The sequence below is a fragment of the Geotrypetes seraphini genome, chromosome 17, assembly GCF_902459505.1.
Source record: "Geotrypetes seraphini chromosome 17, aGeoSer1.1, whole genome shotgun sequence".
NCBI lineage: Eukaryota > Metazoa > Chordata > Amphibia > Gymnophiona > Dermophiidae > Geotrypetes > Geotrypetes seraphini.
In genome coordinates, this window is record NC_047100.1 from 23108479 (window position 1) to 23131694 (window position 23216).

At 42.6% G+C, this 23216-nt stretch overlaps 1 protein-coding gene across 28 annotated transcripts in view; it reads right to left on the reverse strand.

Annotated features, from left to right (window-relative positions):
- Window positions 1–23216, reverse strand: part of MAGI1 (membrane associated guanylate kinase, WW and PDZ domain containing 1) — a 466555-nt gene that overhangs the window by 107410 nt on the left and 335929 nt on the right. For all 28 annotated transcript variants that reach the window (XM_033926036.1, XM_033926027.1, XM_033926019.1 and 25 more), the window contains one exon: window positions 18712–19332. In XM_033926036.1, the coding sequence (XP_033781927.1) occupies window positions 18712–19332 (621 nt within the window). The remainder of the gene's footprint in view (window positions 1–18711; window positions 19333–23216) is intronic.

A 23216-nucleotide genomic window follows, 5' to 3' on the forward strand; every position in this document is an offset into this window, starting at 1 on the left:
ATACAAACTTGAATTGTATACTGTCCAGAGACGCGGAAATACCTACTCTACCAGGGCGTAATTTGCTTTTAACTAAACCCCCCCCCCCAAAAAAAAAAACCTATCCTCTCAGCTTTAATCTAGTATCCCTCCCCCTTCCTTCTCATCTCAATCCACTGAATTCTCAACCCATGATCTGATCTGTCCCCGTTTCTTTGGGCCCATTGGGGCCAAGAGTGAACTCATCTTCCTTTTAGTAGCCCAAGTGAGCCAAGGCAAACCACACCTTTTTTTTCTCCCAAGACTGAAGTCACTTCCTCTTTTTTCTTCCAGTACTTCCAGGCATAGCCAGCCCGGAATGCTCTTTTTTTGGGGGGGGGGGAGGGAGGCAAAAGCTCCGCCCCAGACCCTGCCCCCATAATAATAGCACTAATTGTAGTACCATTTTTTCATTCATTCTTCACATACACACACAATGCAATCTTATTAACAATACATAGGATAAAAACTTGTATTGAAAAAAACTTTCTGCAACTATGGCAACTTGTAACCTGTTAACTGTATATTATGTGTATTAACCTGTAACCCATTCTGAGCTCTTTGGGGAGAACGGAATAGAAAATGAATTAAATAAATAAATAAATAACATGATAGTTAACCACAAAATTAAACTACTACACAAAGCACACTGTATGCTTCTCAACATTTATTCCTACCAGAACACCTGGCCTTGGTCACACATGCAGAACACAGATAGCCTCTATGCAAATACAAGACCATAAACTAAAAGGTCTAATATACACACACAAAAACCCTAGGATGCCAGACTCTACATTGTAGTATAACACCAGAGGAAATAGGGAAAAAAAATCAATTTCTTCCCGAACACTGCAAAATATAGGCAGCAGATATAAATTTTTTAAAACTGACACATTTCAATCACTAAACTGAAAATGAAATCATATTCTCTACCATTGTCTGGTGATTTTATTTTTTCTAACCATCTTTTTCCAGTTTCTGTACTTCCTTCTGTCTGAACTCTTAACTGTGTTTTCAGGGCCTTCTTATCCATTTGCTGTTTTTCTCTCCTTTTCCACCTTCTGCTCTAAATCCATCCTTGTTCCGTGCAAAGTCTCACTGGGTTCCACCAGGAATATGGACCCCCATATCAGAGTGTTTAGGGACTTAATGTTCAGGGAGATTAATTGCATGGCGTCTGGTGGTAATACCCAGAGGTATACTATTTAACCCGGGTTCAGCATCAGGCGCTTCAGGCATTGAGAAACTGATCTTATCCTGGACGTCAAACCCGCAGACAAGGGAGGGGCTATTGTTGTTCAATCTACTACTCAGTACCTATCTCAAGTACAGGCCCATATTACTAACACGGCATGGTACAGAAGGCTTGTAGTCCTGACCCCTCCCTTGTCTTATAGGCTGATATTGCTAAGGTGGTCCATACTGCTCTTGACAATAATATGATTACTAAAACTGAGGCCAAATTTCTGACGCAGACTCCTACTCGCACTCCTCAATTTTATACTGTCCCCAAGATACATAAGTCTTTGCACAACCCCCCGGGCAGACCCATTGGTGTCTTTACGTGGGACTGTCCTGGAGCCGTTGTCCAAGATGGTTAGACCACTTTCTTAAACCTCAGGTGGTCAAAGCGAAATCGTTTTATTTGGGGACATCCACCCATTTCTTAAGAAGCATTAGAGCACTTGATAGTCCAGTCCACTGATCTTTTGATAGTCATGGATCTTGAAGCACTTTACAGTAACATCCCTCAGGCTGAAGCGTTTAAAGATAGTGGAGAAGAATTTGTCCGCTTTGCCCATTGACAACAGAATCCCTGCTTCTTTTTTGCAGACTTTATCCACTTTTGTTCTGCAACGGAATTTTTTTGAAGCTCAAGGGAGATTTTTATTTACAGACGCACGGGGTGGCGATGGGTACTGCCATGGCCCCCAGTGTTGCCAATCTGTATGTGTCTAATTTTGAGGAGTGTTTCCTTTATCAGTCCACTTGGATGTCTGCCATCTCGGTTGTGGTTTCGCTTCATCGATGATTGTGTTTTTAATATGGACGGATTCCTTGGCTCGTTTTCATGTGTTTCTGGACTGGCTCAACTCAGTGGACATTCATCTGAAGTTCACTGCTACTATAAGTGCTCTTTCATGTGACTTATTTAGATACTGTGGTGACTAAGAGCGCGGGAAAACTGACAACGTCTGTGTTTAGAATGGCGACCGACCGGAATACCTATTTACATTTCACCAGTTGTCATCCTTCGAGACTTAAACAGGCTATTCCGGTCGGTCAATTTTTGAGAATTCGCCGGATTTGTTCTTCCCTGGCTGAATTCAAAATTCAGGCCAGGGATTTATCCCAACGCTTTTTGGAAAGAGGATACCCGGAGTGGACTATCAGACGAGCTTATTTACGCGCCCGGCATGCTAATCCTGAACTATTGCTCCATCATGTTCAGCGTTCTGATCCTGATCGTCATGTATGTGTGGTTACATATTCCCCTCGGGCTCAACAAATGGCTGCCTTATTAGACAACACTGGCAGGTTTTGAGTTTCCACTCCATCTTTCAGGAACCCCCTCTCATTGCATTCTCGCGGCCCTAGGAATCTAAAGAATTTGTTGTCTACTCGGGTCATCAATAACAGTCCTGGCTCTCATCTCCCTTGTGGACGTTTGTTCTATGTGTGCAAATACTATCACTGCATCTAGTTGGCATGATCTTCATACCCACAGGGAATTTCAGTTAAGGAGTCACACCACTTGTGAATCACGGTGGGTTGTGTATGTCATCAAACTGCCCCTGTGGGTTATCCTACATAGGTCGCACATGTAGAATGATCAAAACCAGGTTGACGGAACACAAGAGTAGACTTCACCAGGCTGTCGAGTCGGCTCCTATGGTTTCCATTGTTTACAATTGGGCCATGAATTCCAACACTTAAACTTGGATGGTGCTGGAACAAATTCCCTGATACCTATAGAGGAGACAGAATGACACAACTCCAATTGAGAGAACAAACATTGGATTTTTAAGCTCAATACGGTCATTCCGGGGGGTCTGAATGAAAGTGTGGAGTGGAACACTATAGTTTGAGCTAGTGATGACTCCTCCTTGTTTTCCTCCTTAGTTGTGTTTGATTGGTTGAAAAGTGGCTGATGTCATTTGTGATCTGCTTTTAAGCCCAGTCAGTTGCCTCTGCGGGCTCTCCTGCTTCCCTCCCAGCCGGTTCTGCTCCAGCCTTAAGATCCTGATGAAGGGTTTCACCCGAAACCGGTTGATCCTATGACTATCTTGGTTTCCCGCAATGCTCATTGACTTCATTTGGCTCGCTTTAAAAGCTAAGTTGGCTGTGGTTTCATTTTGTATCTTGGGGATTAGGCTGGGGAGGACTCTATGAGTGGGTTTTCAGTTTGATTCACTCTCTCACTAGTTCACCAAGTTGTGACTTATTTATTGTTAGTATTTCTGCACAGTTGATTTTGCACACTAGGGACGCCCGATGATGGTGTGCAGGCGGGGTAATTCACCTCCGTCTTTGTAAGTGGAAGCGCTGGAGTTTGTTCTCCCGTCGCTAACAACCTCACACTGAGAGCGCCCCTATTCATCAATTGATATTTGGCACCTGTGTGGTTTGGTTTGTTGGGAGTGATTGGCTGATAGACCCACTCATAGAGTCCTTATTGACATTTTTTGCCTCCTTTTTTGTATCTTTTTAAGCACCTTTCGGCAAACTTAGTGGAGTTTATAGTTTAACTAAATCCATCTTTGGCATTAACTTTTAACATTCAACTTTCTTCCATTTTTCTGCTTTCTTCCCAAAATCTATTTTTCTATGGCTTCCCTTCCCATCTATTCATGTGTACCAACTCCTCCCTCTTTCTTCTCTTCTATTCCCATCTATCTACAAGACGCATTTCTTCTCTCTCTCTTTCCTGCCACACCCATTGCTGTGCACCATCTCATCCCTCTCCCGTGGTCTGACACCTCTGTCTTCCCCCTTCCATGATCTGGCATCTCTCTCCTTACTTCCCTCTTCCCATGGTCTAACATCTCTCTCTCTTCCCGTGGTCTAATATCTCTCTCCTTCTTTCATCTCCTTCCCACGGTCTGGCATTTCTCTCTCCTTCCCATTCCAGTGGTCTGACATCTCTCTCTTTCCCTCTTTCCATTACCCTATTCCAGATCTGACATCTCTCCCTTCTTTGAGACATTTCTCCTCCCTCCCAGTATAACATTTCTCTCTCCCTCCTCTCCACCACTATCATGTCCAACAATTCTCCCTTTCTTCATGTATACCATCTCTCTTTTCCCTCCCACTCCATGCAACTGTGTCTAACAATATTCCCTCCCACTCCATGCACCTATGTTCTCTTTTTCTCTTCCCTCACCCACCAGCATCTCTTTCCCTCCCTAACTGCCCCCCAGCCCGTGCAGCATCTGTCCTTCCCAATTCCTCTCCCAGGCCCATGCATCTGTTCTTCCTTGCCTTCCCAACCCTCCAGCCCATGCAGCATCTTTCCTTTCCTCCTTTCCCAGCCCCCCAGCCTTTGAGCATGTTCTTCCCTGCCTTCCCAAGCCCCCCAGTCCATGCAACATTTGTCCTTCCATGCTTTCCCAAGACCCTCCCAGTCCGTGCAGTATATGTCCTTGCATTCCAATCCCACCAGCCCGTGCAGCATAGGTTCTTCCCTCCATTCCCATTCCCTCTCCCCTTCAGCAGGATCCTGTGACATGACCTCTCTTCAGCCCCTGAATCTCCCACCCAACACCTCCTCGCTGCTGTAATTTTAAATTTCTGAGCAGTTGGCAGTGGCAACGAAGTGAGCCTGCCATCGTTGGCCTGCCCCAGATGTGTTCTTTCTGCAATGACTTCCTCTTCCTGTGTAGGCGGGATGCTGCAGAAAGAAGACTTCTGGGGCAGGCCAACGATGGCAGGCTCACATTTCCAGGAAGTTACAATTTACAGTATAAGATTGCTGGACATTTCCAGGAAGTTACAATTTACAGTATAAGATTGCTGGACATTTCCAGGAAGTTACAATTTACAGTATAAGATAGCTGGACATTTCCAGGAAGTTACAATTTACAGTATAAGATAGCTGGACATTTCCAGGAAGTTACAATTTACAGTATAAGATAGCTGGACATTTCCAGGAAGTTACAATTTACAGTATAAGATAGCTGGACATTTCCAGGAAGTTACAATTTACAGTATAAGATAGCTGGACATTTCCAGGAAGTTACAATTTACAGTATAAGATAGCTGGACATTTCCAGGAAGTTACAATTTACAGTATAAGATTGCTGGACATTTCCAGAAAGTTACAATTTACAGTATAAGATTGCTGGACATTTCCAGGAAGTTACAATTTAAAGTATAAGATTGCTGGACATTTCCAGGAAGTTGTCATTTAGGGGACGCTTACACAGTAGATGCAGGGGACGCTTATACAGTGGATGCAGGGGAATTACAGATTAGGGGAGTTGAATAGTAAGGCAAAGGGGAGAGTTAGGATCACTAGAAGGGAAGAAGAGGTTTAGGGTTGGTTTCTTGATAGGGTCATAGGGTTGATAATAGTAGAAGGGAGGAGGTTAGCTGGTAGTTTGCGAGGAAGGGGGAGGAAGTGAGGGGGGGACAAGAAGGTTGTATAGTTTTTTTGAAAAGCAGAGTTTTGATTTCTTTTCGGAATGATTTAAAGTCACTTGTAGTTGTCAGCAGGCTGAAGATGGAGGGGTCCAGCTTCACTGCCTGCATCGCTAGGAGGCCATCGTACATTTTTTTGCGCTGAGTTCCCTTGAGTGGTGGGTTGGAGAATAGGGTCTGGGTTCTTCTTGGTCTGGATATGCTGTTATGATTTAGACGGTTGTTGAGATAGGTAGGTGCAGTTCCGTTTGTTGCTTTGAATAAGAGACAACAGAATTTGAATTGGATTTGAGCTCGTATCGGTAGCCAGTGTGAGTCTAGGTAGGCATTGGTGATATGGTCAAATTTTCCGAGTGAATAGATCAGCCTGAGGGCTGTTTTGAATGGTCTGTAGTTGGTTTATCAAGGTTGTGGGACATCTAGAACTTTAATTTCCACAGTGCCTTTTTGTTTTAGAGAACAGAATAACACAGCTTGCTAGGTTGACTGCAAGTTACACTATTCATATATAGCAGAATGCCGATTATCCAGACTAATTTTGGCAGACAGCGGTCCGGATAATCAAAAATCCGGATGACTGAACATAACTGTTAAAAAATACCGGCAGCACCCGCTCCCCTCCCCGAGAAGCAAAGGCAGCGTTTCCCCTCCCTCCTCGAACAGACACCACCAAACCCTTCCCAGACCCAGTGAAAAGACCCCAGGACTACCTTGTTTCCCTGGTGCTCTAATGGCACGCTGGGGCAGGATCCATTCCCACTGGCAACTGTTGATGGCAGTAGCGGCAGAAGCAGAGAAGGAACACTAGGGTGATAGGAATGGTACTTCCTGGTGAACTCGAACATAAACTGAGACCCTCAAAGAATCCGGATAATCAGCGTTCAGATAATCGGCGTTCTACTGTACTGTGTTGAGTTACTGCAGGTTTGTGATGCCTATGGTAAACTAAGCCATAGTAAAATGCCCTTTTTAATGGCAGCTTAGTAACTTCCCTCCCTAAAGAAATTGTCGTTATCGATTTATCACCATCATACAAATACAGAATTTTCGTATTACAGAGCATCTCTTATAGAAGTCCGATTTATTTTTAGCGGCCTACGCATAAATGCCTAAATCGTGCAAAGTTAAAGGTGAATAAAAACAGCTTCAGGCCAAAGACAAAAAGAAGAAAAAAACCAGAGGAAGAAAATATCCCTGCAAGCGAATGAAATCAGCCGCACAAAGCTGACATACCAACTCTCTATCTGATAATTCAGATACAAAATCTTACAGATAGAAAGCAAAACAATGTTATGGAACAGATGATCTGGAAACAGTCATCTAGCAGCTTGGTTTCAGGAATCTCCATAACCTTTAAAGAAGAAAATACTGTATACAGTAACACAGATGCAAAACCAAGATGCCTAGACGGGATATTTCCCAAGAATAAGAAAGTTGGTATGAGACCTCATTAGAATATTGTGTACAATTCTGGAGGCCGCACCTTCATAAAAGATATAAAAAGGATGGAAGTCGTTCCAGAGGTAAGGCTACTAAAATGGTGTGTGGTTCTTCGTGATAAGGCGTATGGGGGACAGACTTAAATATACTCAATCTGTATAGGTTTGGAGGGAAAGGCGGGAGATATGATAGTCATTTAATGACCTACATAATATAAATGTGCATGAGTTGAGTCTCTTTCATTTGAAAGGAAGCTCTGCAATGAGAGGGCAGAGGATAAAGTTGAGGTCATAGGCTCCAGCATAATCTGAGGAAATACTTTTTTATGGAAAGGGTGATAGATGCGTGGAACAGTCTCCCGGAAGAGGTGGTGGAAACAGACTGACTGAATTCAAGAGGGCCTGGGATTGGCATGTGGGACCTCTTGGAGAGAGAAAGAGATATGGTTACTCTGCGGATGGGCAGACTAGATGGGCCATTTGGCCTTTATCTGCCATCATGTTTCTGTGTTTCTATGTCCAATTATAAGGGCATATGATAAATTTCATTAGTAATTTATGATATCTTGTTACAAAGAGAAGCCAAAAATAATTCTGTGATCAAATGACCATTTGGGAAACCAAAATGTCACAGTGAATATGATGATTTCATTCTGTCTGATACATATGTAGTTGTTGTGTCTTGTTATGTTTAAAATTAGGATTCATAAATTATTTCTCAAAATGAATATTTCGCAATACTAAAATGGATCTGAGCAGTATTAAATTGCCTTGGCAACATTGCAGAGGGTGGAAGAGTGACTTGGAGGGTTGCTTAGATATGGTTGGCAGAGTGGGAGAGTGAGAAAGACAGGGATACATATCTGAAAACCAAGTGCGATGGCATCGAAACAGAAAAAACAGAAGATTGGAAAGAATATGGAGGACACATACAAGAGAGGTGATGAAGTCAAGAGGTGATAGGCTCCGGAGTAATCTAAGGAAATACTTTTTTACAGAAAGGGTGGTAGATGTGTGGAACAGTCTCCCGGAGGAGGTGGTGGAGACAGAGACTGCATCGGAATTCAAGAAAGCCTGGGATAGACACGTGGGATCTCTTAGAGAGAGGAAGAGATAATGGTTACTGCGGATGGGCAGACTGGATGGGCCATTTGGCCTTTATCTGCCGTCATGTTATTATGTTTCTATAAAAACACAAAAGAACAAGAAAGGATGTCACTAAAATATCTTCAGAAATACACATCCAGTAATCCACCCAGCACTCATCAATACGATCAAACACCAATCATACCCAAAATTGGAGAAAAGACCTCAGTGTCTAATAGGGGTTAAAAGAAAACTTTCAAAATTCAACACCCACATAGACAAACCTACCTCAATATACAAACATTGAGGCAGGAAGACACATCCTCGGTCTAAAAAAACTCCAAAGTTAAGTGGAAAAACTTCTCTTAATTAAACAGCAGTTGCATAAATATAATATCAAAATATTATCACACTTATCTGAAAAAAGTTATCTTCGTTAGTGCTGGGCTGTAGAAGCAGGAAACCCCCCGCAAAGTGGAGCTTAAGCTGAGTGCAAAGCGGCCACTCGATCTCCACCGCTGGCACACTTATCGCCACGATTTCCAACAGGGCCCCTCCTGTGGCGAATAGTGTGGAAGCGGTGGAGATCGAGTGGCCGCTTTGCACTCAGCTTGAGCTCCACTTTGCGGGGGGGGGGGGGGTTTCCTGCTTCCTCAGCCCAGACAGCAGGAAGCAACCTCAGAAGAGGGTGGGACTCCAGAGAAGGGAATGATGCAGGTGATGTCGAGACGAGTTGAAAGTAGTGTACAGGGTCATTTACAGCACTTGCGGTCTTTCGAAATTCACAGGGGTTCCAGGAACGTTAACACCCCCCCTCCTTGTGAATTTCAGGGGAATACTGTATAGCAAATATTCAAACAAACTAGAGTACGCTAGAACAAATTAAAGAAGGTATTTTTTTTTCACTCAACATACAATTAAGATGTGGCGTTTGTTGCCAGAAGATGTGGTCAAGGCATATTTTTTACTGAATATGTATTGTACAGAATGCTACCTGGCATCCCTACCAGCTACTTGTGAAATGGATAAGTCACCATCAGGGGCAGGATGATGGATTTGATGGCTCTTTGGTTTTACCAAACACAGCACGTTGTATGCTCTTGTGGGACACCCCAGCACTGTCTGGTTCAAATCTTGACACAGGCCCTAGAAGCTGAAGAGGAGGGCTCGGCCCAAGCCACTGTGCTACCACTGTCCTCCACCTAACTCAAGCTAGAATGGCAGGGGGTAAGCAAAGGGGCTGAAAGAGAGGCATGCTCCTTCTGCTGCTGCTTTCAATTAGATTCCATGTCTGGACTCCACCGGCAATTCCACAAGGACCAGCTCATTTTGCAATCGGAGCCTTTATTTTACAACTTTCCCCACGGGAAGCAGGTGAACACGGAGCTCTGGTTATTAATGTACTTGCAAGCTCCACCTGCTGGTTAATTCTCTCACTGCAGCCTGTCAGAAGTGGATGTGTGGTTGCCTATGTTGGGTTTTTTTGCGAGCATTGTAACATTTATATGATCTTTCTAGCAGTCCCACCTCTCTGTTGAATCATTAGTGCATGGTATAACACTAACATGAGGGGAGTTATTAAAACCCATTATGGCCTAACACACATTCTACCCTTAATGCCAGTTAAATGGTAATAATGTGCATTATATTACTGTAGTATCACTAATCAATTCTACAGGGCTGTACACATTACATGGGGGGGGGGGTTTCCACAATCTAAGTTTTGATCCTGGGGCAACAGAAGGTTAAGTGACTCTACTGTAGCATATTTAAGTTACTGTAGGATCTCTAGTAATGAGATGCAAAGCATGTAAATGCATGCAGAACACCTCGATAATATGTAACTCAAACAACACAGCTTATAGTGAACACCTTAAACTGTGATATTCCAGAAAAATAATGCCAGCTAAAAGCTAGCGTTATATATATTTTTTTTCTTGCTGGGAAAATCAGGTCACTAAACCATGGCCCAAAACTCCTGATCGCCGCTACACCTCTGGAAGAGGTGGGGGTGCATGTTAAGTCCGATAACCATTCTAAGTATACATTTAATCAGTTCAAAATAAGATTTTTTTTAAAAAAAAAGAAAAATAGTTATGATATGCACTGAAGTTGGATCAACGTTCAGGTTATGCTACCAGTTGGGCAATCTGAAGATCCCTTGGCTTCTGAGGTGTCCCTTACATTATTAAAGCTATGTAAGTTGGGCTGATATAGGGATTGAAATTGTAGCCGTATAAATTCTACCGCGTTGACTTGCCAATACTCCTGAGCCACTTCTTGGGTGGAGGCATGGCCTAGTGGTTAGAGCAGCTGCCTCTGTGCCCTGTGAGTTAAAGTCCCACTGATCTCTGTGACTCTGGGCAAGTCACTTAACACTTCATTGTCCCAGAGTAAAATACGTAAACCGCTTTGATTGTGTAAAGCACGCAGAAAAAAAACGGCATGCAAGTTTCATCCCCCTTTACCCTCCTAGAGGGACCAAAATGCAGACTTATCACACTTAACCACATAAAAGATAGCTGGCTGCTGGTCTGGCATGGAATATCACTGGCATAGTGCATGCAGTGGCTTAAAAAAAGAAAAAAAGGCTCATCTCCACTGGCTGAATATTTACCCCTTAAGTATACATTTTTACTTCTCTTTGATATGGTTTTTTTTGTGCACTGAAACTTCATTACATCATGAGTGAAGTTTAGCACAGAAAATGTACTAAAACAGGAATTAAAAAAAAAAAAAAAGAGCAATCCAAGCTTATTATATCAGGCTATATAAGAGAAAATTCACTTTTAGGTGAAAAGTATCGGGATCTAAATTTCAGAGGAGGAAGTGAGAAATGTATCAGAAGAGGCATGAGCAAATAGCTCTGTATAAATTCATTACAGCATAATAGCCATACTGGGGCAGACAATGGTTCATCTAGCCCAGTATCCTACTTCCAACATTGGAAAATCCAGGTCGCAGCAAGATTCCCATGCTACCGATCCTAGCGCAAAGTGTCTTCCCTCATGTCTAGCTGAAAAGCAAGCTATGGACTTTCTGCCACCTCCTTTGGCAATGAGTTCTAGAGATTAAGTGAAAAAGTATTTCCTCTCATTCATTTTTAAAGTATGACCATGTAATTTCATTGTGTCCTCTAGTCTTTGTACTTTTTGAAAGAGTAAAAAAAAAATCAATTCACTTTTACCTGTTCTAAACCACTTGAGATTTTGTAGGCCTCTATCATATCGCTCCCCTCGGCTATTTTTTTCCCCAAGCTGAAGAGCCCTACCCTCTTTAGCCTTTAGTACGAAAAATTCTATCCCCTTTATCATTTTGGTCGCCCTTCTTTGAACCTTTTCTAATTCCAAGTTTTGCTTAAATGTCACTATCCCACCCAACAGAAAGCCTTCTGGGTGGTTTACATATTTTTATATTTCTGTATTTTTAGAAAGAAATAATGTCCTAACACAAGTGGACATGATAACAGGAGGAAAGGTGGTAGGACAGAAGGTGAAGAAATAAGGGAATGCTTTCAGGACTTGCATCTAATTGCTGATAACATAAAAATATCAGTAAAAAGCATCTTTAACTAAAAATGTTTTGAATTTTGTATTAAATATCTAAAGAGGTCTGAAAACCAACGGTTGTTGGAAGCGAATGCCACAGTTCTGGCCCCTGAACAGAGAAAATTGAGTGTCTGGCATGTTCATGTACTATCTCTCAATAACTAGGAACTAGTAGACAGTTTTGATGAGCTATCTGTGCACTCTTGATGGATTGTAAGGGATTAGATAGATTGAAAGGAAGTTCACTTGAGGTCAGGACTTTGAAGAGTAGCAATAGAATTTTATAAACTGATACAGTGGGCAACTGTTAACCGGCGGCCATCTAAGTAAGGACAAGCTGAATTGCGGTATTTTGAATAATCTGTAAGCAATAAAGCTCTTTAACTCTTTTATAGAGAGAACTACAAAAGTCCAGTTGATTGATGACCAACAAATGAATTAGTAAATTAAGCGCTGGAGGGTGTATTATGGATCGTACTTAACGAATCAGTCAAAGTTTATAGAAAGATTGCTAACTACTTGAGAAATTTGAGGCCTAAAGGTAAGTGACAAATCTAAAATAACTCCCATAAAGAGATACAGTGAACAGAATTGCATGCAATACTCAACGTCAGGTTACACCGGTGGTCTCAAACTCCAACCCTTTGCAGGGCCACATTTTGGATTCGTAGGTTCTTGGAGGGCCTCAGAAAAAAATAGTTAATGTCATATTAAAGAAATTACAATTTTGCATGAGGTAAAACTCTTTATACTTTATAAATCTTTCCTTTTGGCTAAGTCTTAATAATAATATTGTAATTTATAGCTAAAGAGACATAGGATCAAGAAACAGTTTTATTTTACTTTTGTGATTATGATAAACATACCGAGGTCCTCAAAATAGTACCTGGCGGGTCGCATGTGGCCCTCGGCCCGTGAGTTTGAGACCACTGATTTAGCACGATACTCCAAATTAATTTGATCATCACAGCCCCGTGGCCCTTGTAGCCCCATAACTCACAACCGGACTGCATTCCTTAAATTCCCAATCAGCGGTAATGAACTCCCTCGCTCCAATGGCTCAGCCACATGTATTGCAATTACAATTGAAGCAGACAAAAACACCACAGCAGTTGCCATGTGGAGTCCCGGGAAACCGCGCGGCCTACCTCGAACTGACCACATAGCCAACATGAGTCAGACCGTGCCCCCCCCCTCCTTAAATTTTCACCCCAGACGAAAACACACAGCGTTATCCATGCAGAACAGATTAGTTCAATGTCTAGTAATGGGCCATGAGAACTTTACTCCTGCTGCACTCGTTAAATTACCTGTATAGTAAGTGAACACAAATAATTGACCTGTACTCATTTAATTAATCAGTCATGTAATCAAGCTGATTACATACCGGACCTAACTCATAATTCAGACCTGTAAAATTTTAATGAAACCACTAACATTAGGTTTGCAACGCATGGCTCACCAAAAGTGTTACTTCTTATCTAATTACCTTCTCTTTATATAGATCTTCTTCAGCTGACAGGCACGCAGGCCACGTGGCCTACCCTGGAAAATAGACAGACCGCGTGGTTTCCCATGCCAGGCTGCACCATTTTCTTAACGCTAATCAATGGACCCTGCACATACCCGGCTGTGCACAGCATGGAACCAGAACTCCACACGCTGCCCCACACACTACCAGCAAGTACCATGTGGTGCCTTACCTCCGCACTGGACTAGGCCTCATCTCGCCGCACCACACAACGGCAGCATTTTGTGCTTGTTTGGGTTTTTTTACCTGCTTCGGCCTCTGCCCGCCGTGTCTCTGTCTCTGCATTTAGGCAGAAAGGACACGGAACACAAGTATAGAATGTCAGGTGCAACTCTGGGAAAGACTGGACAAGAAAAGGACCTGGGTGTACTGATAGATAGGACCCTGAAACTGTCAGCGCAATGCGCGGCGGGGGCGAAGAAGCAAACAGAATGCTAGGCATGATAAAGAAGGGAATCACGAGTAGATTGGAGAAAGTCATAATGCCGCTTTATAGAGCGATGGTCAGACCACACTTGGAATACTGTGTCCAACATTGGTCTCCATACCTAAAGAAAGATATAAAACTGCTGGAGAGGGTGCAGAGATGAGTAACGAAGCTAATAAAAGGTATGGAGAACTTGGAAAACAAGGAACGACTTAAAAGACTGGGATTGTTCTCCCTTGAGAAAAGAAGACTGCGAGGGGATATGATCGAGACTTTCAAAATACTGAAAGGAATTGACAAAATAGAGCAGGAAAAAAAGTTATTTACAATGTTCAATGTGACACGGACTAGAGGACATGGACTGAAGCTAAGGGGGGACAAGTCCAGGACAAGTATCAGGAAGTTCTGTTTCACGCAGCGAGTGGTGGACACCTGGAATGCTCTCCCGGAGGAGGTTATTGCAGAATCCACCATTCTAGGATTTAAGGGTAAACTAGATGCACATCTCCTTACGAGAGGCATAGAGTGATACGGGTGACTAAAATTATGCCAGGTTGGCTGGGCCTCCACATGTGCGGATCGCCGGACTTGATGGACCTAAGGTCTGATCCAGAGATGGCAGTTCTTATGTTAATCCCCGGGATGCCCTATCTCCAGTCAGGCCATCCAACCAGCTGCGATAACCCTCTCTCCCTGCGTCTTCCTGTTACCCTCCGTGAGCCATACCACTCACCAAACAGAAGAAGCAGCCCAGTCCTTCACTTTATCGACTAGCTGTTGGACCCCAGTGCCACCAGAGCCCCCACGCCATCACCTTTGCTCCCAAAGTGGCTCAGCACAAAACACGCCACTCGGCAGCCCCGCTCCCTGGTGGATCTCCCAGCTGGCCAGCTCACTGGCGCATAGCACTGCCGCACCGCACCCACTCACCGCACAAGCACGCCGCTCAGAGTGCGCCCAAACAGAGCCAGGCTGAAAAAGCAAAAAAGGCCGAGACGTGGATGGGCCTTCCTCGCGGTGGGGAGGGCTAATGAATGCTGCGACACTCCCTTGGCAAAGGCTGAACTGCAGCCTCCGCCCCGGTCCTGGTCGCCTCGTCCTCACACTCCCCACCCCTTGGGTTTACATCCCTGCCCCCGATTGGCACCCTACCCGCTTCGATCCGTCCGTTCCCTCTTGCCCCATCCCACCCCAGACAACAGCCTCGGCTCTTTTGTCACCACTGTCCCTCCTAGATAGTGGGGAGCTTGTCCTTTTAATTTTCTCAGCAATCTCTCATGAATGACTATCAAAAGTTGTCTAAAAATCCAGATGCAGTACATCAACTGTCTCGCCTTTATCCACATATTTATTCACGCCTTCAAATAATTTCCTTGGCTGAATGCATGCCGTCTCTAATCCATTAAACCATGTTTGCCTATGTGGTCAGTAATTTTATTCTTTATAATAGTTTCCACTATTTTGCCCAGCACTGAAGTTGGACTTACCTGTCTATAATTTTCCAGATCACTCTTTGAATTGAACTCTTTTTAAAAACCAGCATTACACTGGCTACTCTCTATCCTTCAGGCACTATGGATGATTTTAACGACAGGTTATATAGATCACTAACAGAATATCAGCTATCATATGCCAGCAAAAATTACAGCAATGAGATTTGCTAATAATCAATGCTAGAACTAATACATCATTAAAATATGTGCTATTAATTCTTGATCAAACCTTCATATATTTTGTTTGATTAAAATTATGGAAATGAGCGTCTGATGGCCATTAATCAAATAACCAAGATATGGCAAGTTAACAGATGTGGGTCTGTCTGAAGCTAATGAACTCCGGTCCTTGAAGGTTGCAAGATTTTCAAGGTAATCAACAAAGAATATTCTGATACAAGCGCACACATTTATTCTAAGAATTCATTGTTAATTTATGTATTTTCGCAATACTGAAACTGAGAGCTGGTCGTGGACCTCAGAATTGCCAAAGCACAGGACTGGCAAGATTTTTTTAGATTAAGGAAATAATTTAATAAATGATTTTTGATGCCTATATACCAGTACAGCGTCATAAAGGAGTTTATATATGGCACATAAAAAAGGGGGAAGGGAGGCACAAGGTGGCAGTTTAGACATTGGGCAAGAAGTCTGCTCCACAATACTCTGCAATGCCCCCAAAAAACACCGAGAGAAAGTTCTTACTTCAGCGGTTTCCCTGCGTTTTACTCCCAAATCTGTGCAGACTACAATGGAATATTATGCGGCCCAAACATCAGCCATGAGTCCGCTTGGTGTTTTTTTTTTAGGGGGGGGGGGTTAGTCGTCATTTCCTCTATCATTGGAAAGCAGCGTTTCCGCTGTTTCTTGAGGTGAGGGAGCTGCCTGGGAATCCTGACTGGCGAGAGAGCTCTGGAGTTGCTCTATTGATTAAGAAATGCTTCTCTGGAAGCTTCGTATCATTAAGAAGTATTTTGACGAAGCCTCCTTTCGTTTGTTGGTGCAGTCCTCAATCTTAACATAAGAATTGCCGCTGTTGGGTCAGACCAGTGGTCCATCGTGACCAGCAGTCCACTCACACGGCGGCCCTTGGTCAAAGACCAGCGCCCTAACTGAGACTAGCCCTACTTGTCTACGTCCTGGTTCAGCAGGAACTTGTCTAACTTTGTCTTGAATCCCTGGAGGGTGTTTTCCCTCAAGACAGAGTCCAGAAGAGCATTCCAGTTTTCTACCACTCTCTGAGTGAAGAACTTCTTCCTTACGTTCGTACGGAATCTATCCCCTTTCAATTTTAGAGAGTGCCCTCTCATTTTCTCTACCTTGGAGAGGGTATACTTGACTACTGTAACATTGAATATGTAGGGGATTATAAGAAAGTTCTTAAAAAATTAAGAGTAGTCCAGAATACTGCTGTTCGCCTCATTTTAGGTTTTAAAAAAATGGGAGCCTATCACTCTTTTCAATCAAAATCTGCACTGGTTGCCGGTGGAGTCTAGAGTTTTGTTTAAGTTTTCATGCATTTGCTATAAAGTAGTTTTGGGCATGGCACCAGGTTATCTGCTCCTCCATTTCTCTTTGAGCCACTCTAATAAAATTGCACGGAGAGTGCATCTGTTTACATATCCTTCCGTAAAATCTGGTCATTATAAGAAAGATCCTTGAGAGAACTTTCTCATTTCAGGCCGCCAAATTGAATACATGACTCGGAAAAATGATGCTAGAAGCTTCTTCTTATTTAGATTTTAGAAAATTGCTAAAGGCACAACTATTCGATAGGTTGGTATCTTCCTGCACTCTGTTTCTAATTTTAACATGTTTTCTTTTAACTTTAAGTATTTGATTCACATGGTCTGTATTTTACCTTGATGTATTTTATCGGTGTTGGGTCAAAAGCGCGCCGGGACAAAGGCGCGCCCAGACAACTGAGCGCAGTGCGGAGGCGAACGCCGCTTCAAATGACTGTTTACATCGCGCTGCGTTGTGGGGGCATTGTGGGAGGTTTGGGGGGTTGTAACCCCCCACATTTTACTGAAAACTTCACTTTTTCCCTGTTTTTAGGGAAAAAGTTAAGTTTACAGTAAAATGTGGAGGGTTACAACCCCCCAAACCCCCCATAACGCCGGCGCGATGTCTATTAAGTAAAGTGGGGGGGTTCCCCCCCACGCCCCCCCTGTCGGAGCCCTAAAAACAGTAATTTAGAGTGGCGCGCGCCTCCGCGCTACGCTCAATTGTCCGGGCGCGCCTTTGTCTTTCACGCCGTTGTCTATGAACCAAACATTTATGGCTGTTCCCGAGCAGATGTAAACGTCCAGAGCTTCAGTCTAGCCACTATGTCCGCAAGTGCCTACATGGCCTTCACAAGATAGGTGACCTTTTACAAAATTACCTTCGACAACGTTGAGCAAAAAGCTTCACCTTTTTGCTCCTTGAATTTCCTTATTATAAGTCATTTTGCTCTCTATTTTAAACTTAAAGTTCAGGTCTAATAGCAGCTTCAGTTCCTTGTAGCTTGCAAAGTGTTTTATTTTGGAAATGCTTTAAAAAAAAAAAAAAAAATCCCAAAAAAAACCTTAACAATTTAAAGTCAGCCCATCTGACTGATACAATAATGATAATGTTCTATTCTTCATACAAAGGCAACAAAGGTGGTTATTTTTCTACCAAAGGAAGCCATTGTAACCTTTTTTGCCTTGGGCAGGATTATTAAGTGTGCTTAGTATTTTAAATAATTTTAATTTTTTGCCATCTTTTACATTATTTAAATATAGCTACTGGAAATTAGGATATCCTACAAAAAAAATGTGTTTTTTTTTTTTAAATCTTAGCTTAAAAACCAGTTCTTGATACCATGAAGATGTTAGTTGAGGGACAGCTCAGAACTGATTATAGTCTGGGCTAAATAATGGTTGAATCCGAGGACAGTGGCGATTAAAAGTCAAGGATATCATTAGGAACGATTTAGCTATAGCTATAATGAAGCATACTTTAAGGTTAAGAGAACAATACACAAACTCATATTTTTCTTTGTGCTGAACCTGAGATATTTATATAGAAAAAAAGACATCATCTAAAAATTCAGTTCCAATGAGTGTATAAGAACGTACATAACTCAGTCCACTAACTAGCTCAACTTATGCCAGGGGTCTCAAAGTCCCTCCTCGAGGGCTGCAATCCATTCGGGTTTTCAGGATTTCCCCAATGAATATGCATGAGATCTATGTGCACGCACTGCTTTCAATGCATATTCATTGGGGAAAATCCTGAAAACCCGACTGAATTGCGGCCCTCAAGGAGGGACTTTGAGATCCCTGACTTATACCATCTCAGCTCCACTGTCTATTGATATATATGCGAGGTAAATACTGTATATAGAGCAGTGACCTTTTTATTTTTTTGAAAGAAGCAAAATTCCTCCCTCAATTCTCAACACTAGTTGAAAAGAATTATTTAAGCAAACCTCAATACTTTTCAGCTACAGCAAAATAAACCAGTAAAATAAGGGGAAATATAGCTCTTCGTAGCAACATACCTCCTCGCTGAACCAAGAGGGTAACTTCGCTTCCCTTCGGGCATTCAATCAGCAAATCCACGACCTGGTTATGTGAGAGGTTCTGCACATTCTTCTTGTTCACCTCAACTATAAGATCCCCTTCCTTCAGGCCACGGCATCTTGGACTGTCTACAATTTGCTTCACTCTTTGGCCCCCACCGCCAGGGCTATCTGCTATTGTAAAACCAAAGCCCATGGGCCCTTTCACTATATGTACAGTTATAAGTTCAGGTTGCGTTGCTATGGAGGAAGCCAAAGAGACGGTGTCATTGGGGTAGCTGTGAGAGCCATTGGAAGCTACATCTGCCGGGCTACTCGGTCTCGTCTCCTTCGTGCCATTTATTTTTACAGTTTTACTACTGTGGCTCGACGGAGAATCGTAATTTTCTTGTCCATTTACGATGATTGGTTCTTTATCCAGAATCGCCACAGACGTCACCAGGCTCGTGTTGGGATCGTCTGGGTCAAAAGGCAAGGGGTAGCCTCGACAGAGCTGTAAGTCCACGCTGGTACCGATTGGAATGGATTGGAAGATTTTTACAACTTGAGCATGGGTGTGCCCCAGTACACACGTCTCATTCACACTTACAATAACATCTCCTGCAGAAGAAATAAGACCAAAAAAAAAATAAAAATAAAAATCACTCTCTTAAAGACATACAATTTCCTAAAAAAAAAAAAATTAGAATATAATTTTATTTTTTTAATTTATGAATCTCTTAAATCAAAGCGATGTACATAAACATTTACATCCACAATTTCACGTACAAACATTGTAAAATGCAAGTCAATCTCCCCACAAAATTTCCTTAATACAGAAATATTCAAATCTAAAACAAACAACAACCACACAGTGAGAAAAAGGCATCTACAAACAATTGTACTTTTAACAATATACTTGGAATTGAGTTCCAGAGATTCTTTCCGGCAATTGAGAAAATAGATCATTCTAGATCAGTGGTTCTCAACCCTGTCCTGAGGGACCCCTCCCCCAGCCAGTTGGGTTTTCGAGAAACCCCTAATGAATATGCATAAGACACATTTGCATGCCTGTCTCCTCCATTATATGCAAATCTCTCTCATGCATATTCATTAGGGCTTTCCTGAAAACCCAACTGGCTGGAGGTCCCCCAGGACAGGGTTGAGAACCACTGATCTAGATTTTACATAACGGAATCCCATTTTCTTTTAAACTGATGAGCGACATCCCCCCACTCAGATCTCAAATTATTAGTTTGAACAATGCTCCAGGAGCATAAACATTTTTTTAGGGGGGGGACAATATAATGAGGGCAAGATATGGTTCCCAATAATAAGTCCTCATGTTTCCTTTTTATTTTAGTATAGATAGCAATGCACATTAACCCACAGTATTATCAGATGTTGCTGTGGGTTAATCCTTTTAATAGAACTGTTGCGGCAAAGGTGAAAATACAAACGTGTCAGAGATTTTTGCCAGGATAAAGTAAATGTCACTCCAGATGGATAATCAACCTTCTCCGAGATGCAGATTGACTTGGTATCAACTCATGAGTATATGTTATCAATCCCAGGGTCAGCTAGAGCTGTAAATCCCTTACCTTGTTTTCTATTGCTTCCCTTAATGTTATGGAAGATCATTTCCTTAAACCAGGGGTAGGGAACTCCAGTCCTCGAGAGCCGTATTCCAGTCGGGTTTTCAGGATTTCCCCAATGAATATGCATTGAAAGCAGTGCATGCAAATAGAGCTCATGCATATTCATTGGGGAAATCCTGAAAACCCGACTGGAATACAGCTCTCGAGGACCGGATTTCCCTACCCCTACCTTAAACATTTGACAGGAGTTTTCAAAAGAATGTTAAAATCTGGCCGTTTTTGGCCCGACTCTTCACGACAACTTCTCCATTAGTGCTCTGATTTGTGGAGGCTTTAGGGAATTTTGGCTGACATATGCATGCTGGTTTTGGCCAGCTGTTAGGGTTTGATGTGCTTGTTTGTGGGCTGATGTTTGTCTAGCGGCTGGATTGTCAGCTAATCTTGATTTTATAATTATTTTTCAGTTTGTCAAGCACCTTGGGCAATCTTTGACTGGTGAGGCGTGCTGCAGAATCTTTAATAAATAAAGGCACAGTACCAGCTAGATCCTCCAAAATATCAAGGTGACTTTTTTTTTTGCATATCACTTCTGGTACTAGTGTTAGGTATGTTCTTTTTTTTTTTTTTTAGACCATGGTTATTTAAATTATGCTGCTTTCTTGGAATAAGAGAGACACTTTTTGATTACGGTTCTTTGACTTGCTTAACGTGATGTCTGCATGGAAATCTGAAAAGGCTCAGAACGGCAGCTTTCCTGTTTCCCTAGATAAGAACATAAGAATAGCCATACTAGTTCCACAGTGGCCAATCCAGGTCACAAGTACCCGGCGGAAATCCAAATAATAGCAACATTCCAGAATCCCAAAGAATAACAAGATTCCAGAACCCTAGAAAGTAGCAAGATTCCATGCTGCCGATCCCAGGGACAGCAGCGACTTCCCCCCATGTCGGTCTCAATAGCAGACTACGGACTTTTCCACCAGGAACTTGTCCAAATCTTTTCTTAAACCCAGCAGTGCTAACTGCTATTACTACACCCTCTGGCAACGAGTTCCAGAGTAGAGAATGACACGGTGACAAAATTCATCACCATTTCCGTCCCCGTGGATAACCGCGGGAAACCATCTTCGTGTCATTCTTTAAGGAGAGAGGGAAGAATCAGAGTATGAATGGCCACAACCACTGACCCGCAAGCTTTGCTTTGAAGAATGCTGGTGTAGAAGGACCAAGGTTAAAACTACAGAATGACAGTCTCTGGTATCCAGAGCAGATCTTGTGATGTCATAATGCCTCATTCCACCAGTGCCTAAGAGCCAATCCCATCAGTGATGTCACAATGGCTTCATTATCCTTGGCTCACATAAGAATCAGAATATGAATGGCCACAACCACTGACCCTCAAGTTTTGCTCTGAAGAATGCTGGTGTAGAAGGATTGAGGTTGAGATAGACACTAGAAAATGACGTGGGATTATTTCCCGCGGTTATCCGCGGGGACGGGAACGGTGATGAATTTTGTCACCGTGTCATTCTCTATTCCAGAGCTTAACTATTAGTTGAATAAAAAAATATTTCCTCCTATTGGTTTTAAAAGTATTTCTCTATAACTTCATCAAGTTTGTAGATCCATAATGGCAGAGATGGAAAAGCAGAAAAAGTTCTGAAACTCTTAATACTAATGAAATTAAAATTAAAATAAGTGCACTTGTGATTTTATTTGCCAAATGCATTATCTAAGATTTATTCTGCAAACACTGCCACTTTAAGTAGTAATGAAATGGCAAGAGCTGCAGTCACAAGGATAATTTTATCTTGCAATTAAAGTTTTAAAGCATTCTAACACAGTTAAAAGGATGTGATTTAAGCATGTTTCTCAGTAAGAACCCATTATATGTTTAAATGCTTCAGGATATTGGGCTTGATGAACCACTGCTTTGTGCGTGGCTATTTTTTTGCTCTTAATGGAAGTGTTGAATGCAAAATATTTAAAAAGAAGGCAACGTTTTGAAAAGGAAGCCATTGTAGAGCTATCACCAATTCGCACAGAGGCAAGATGATAAAACTCTAATAAGAATGGTCCATCCCACCGGCATTCCAATTGGCAGAACTCCCAGCCAAAATAATTAGAGGCTCATCAATTGGAAGCTTTTTAGTTGATGACAGCAGGGTGGGATTAAGGCTTACCAGTGCATTAGGCATAGCCCAATAAAGATGCCCCTTGGACATTCCATAGTTTAACTGATAAGACATTAAGACCAAATTCTATAAATGCTGCTGAAAAAAAAAATGGACTCTATAAATAGTGTTTAAACTTAGGTGCTGTTTATAGGATTGCACTTAGCGCTAGGATCCAAACCCCTGTTCCTTTTAGTTGAAAGACTGGCCGGAGGAATACTTAAACCCTCCAGCCGGCAGGCTCTTCACTCCAAAATGGCGGGCCTCCCTTTCCTGGTGCATTCTAGGATGCACCGTGGAGGGGCCAAAGGCTCCACCTCCCATAGGAGGAACCTTAGGCACCTGGGCCAACCGGAGTCTTAGGCCTTGTTCTGGGCCGCATCCTACCGTTCACGGAGTCGCAATTCTCCAAGGCGCCACTGCATGACTGGCACATGATCCGCTCTGCTTTTGTAAGCAGCCACCGACTATGGCGTCGTTTGGAGAATCTGGCTCTAAGGGCTGGATTCAGTACACGGCGGTCAAGGAACATCACCGAGGGCCGGATTCTACAAACGGCATTATGTGCTATAGGATTTTAGCACATACTGTCATAGAATAGCGCATAGCAAAGTATATGCCAGATTCCAAATTAGGACTGATCAATACCAATAAGCACTCAATTACTGGCGCTAATTGGCTTCTTTGCCAATTTAATTGAGTGCACTGGACTGAGTGGTATTTTTTTTTTTTT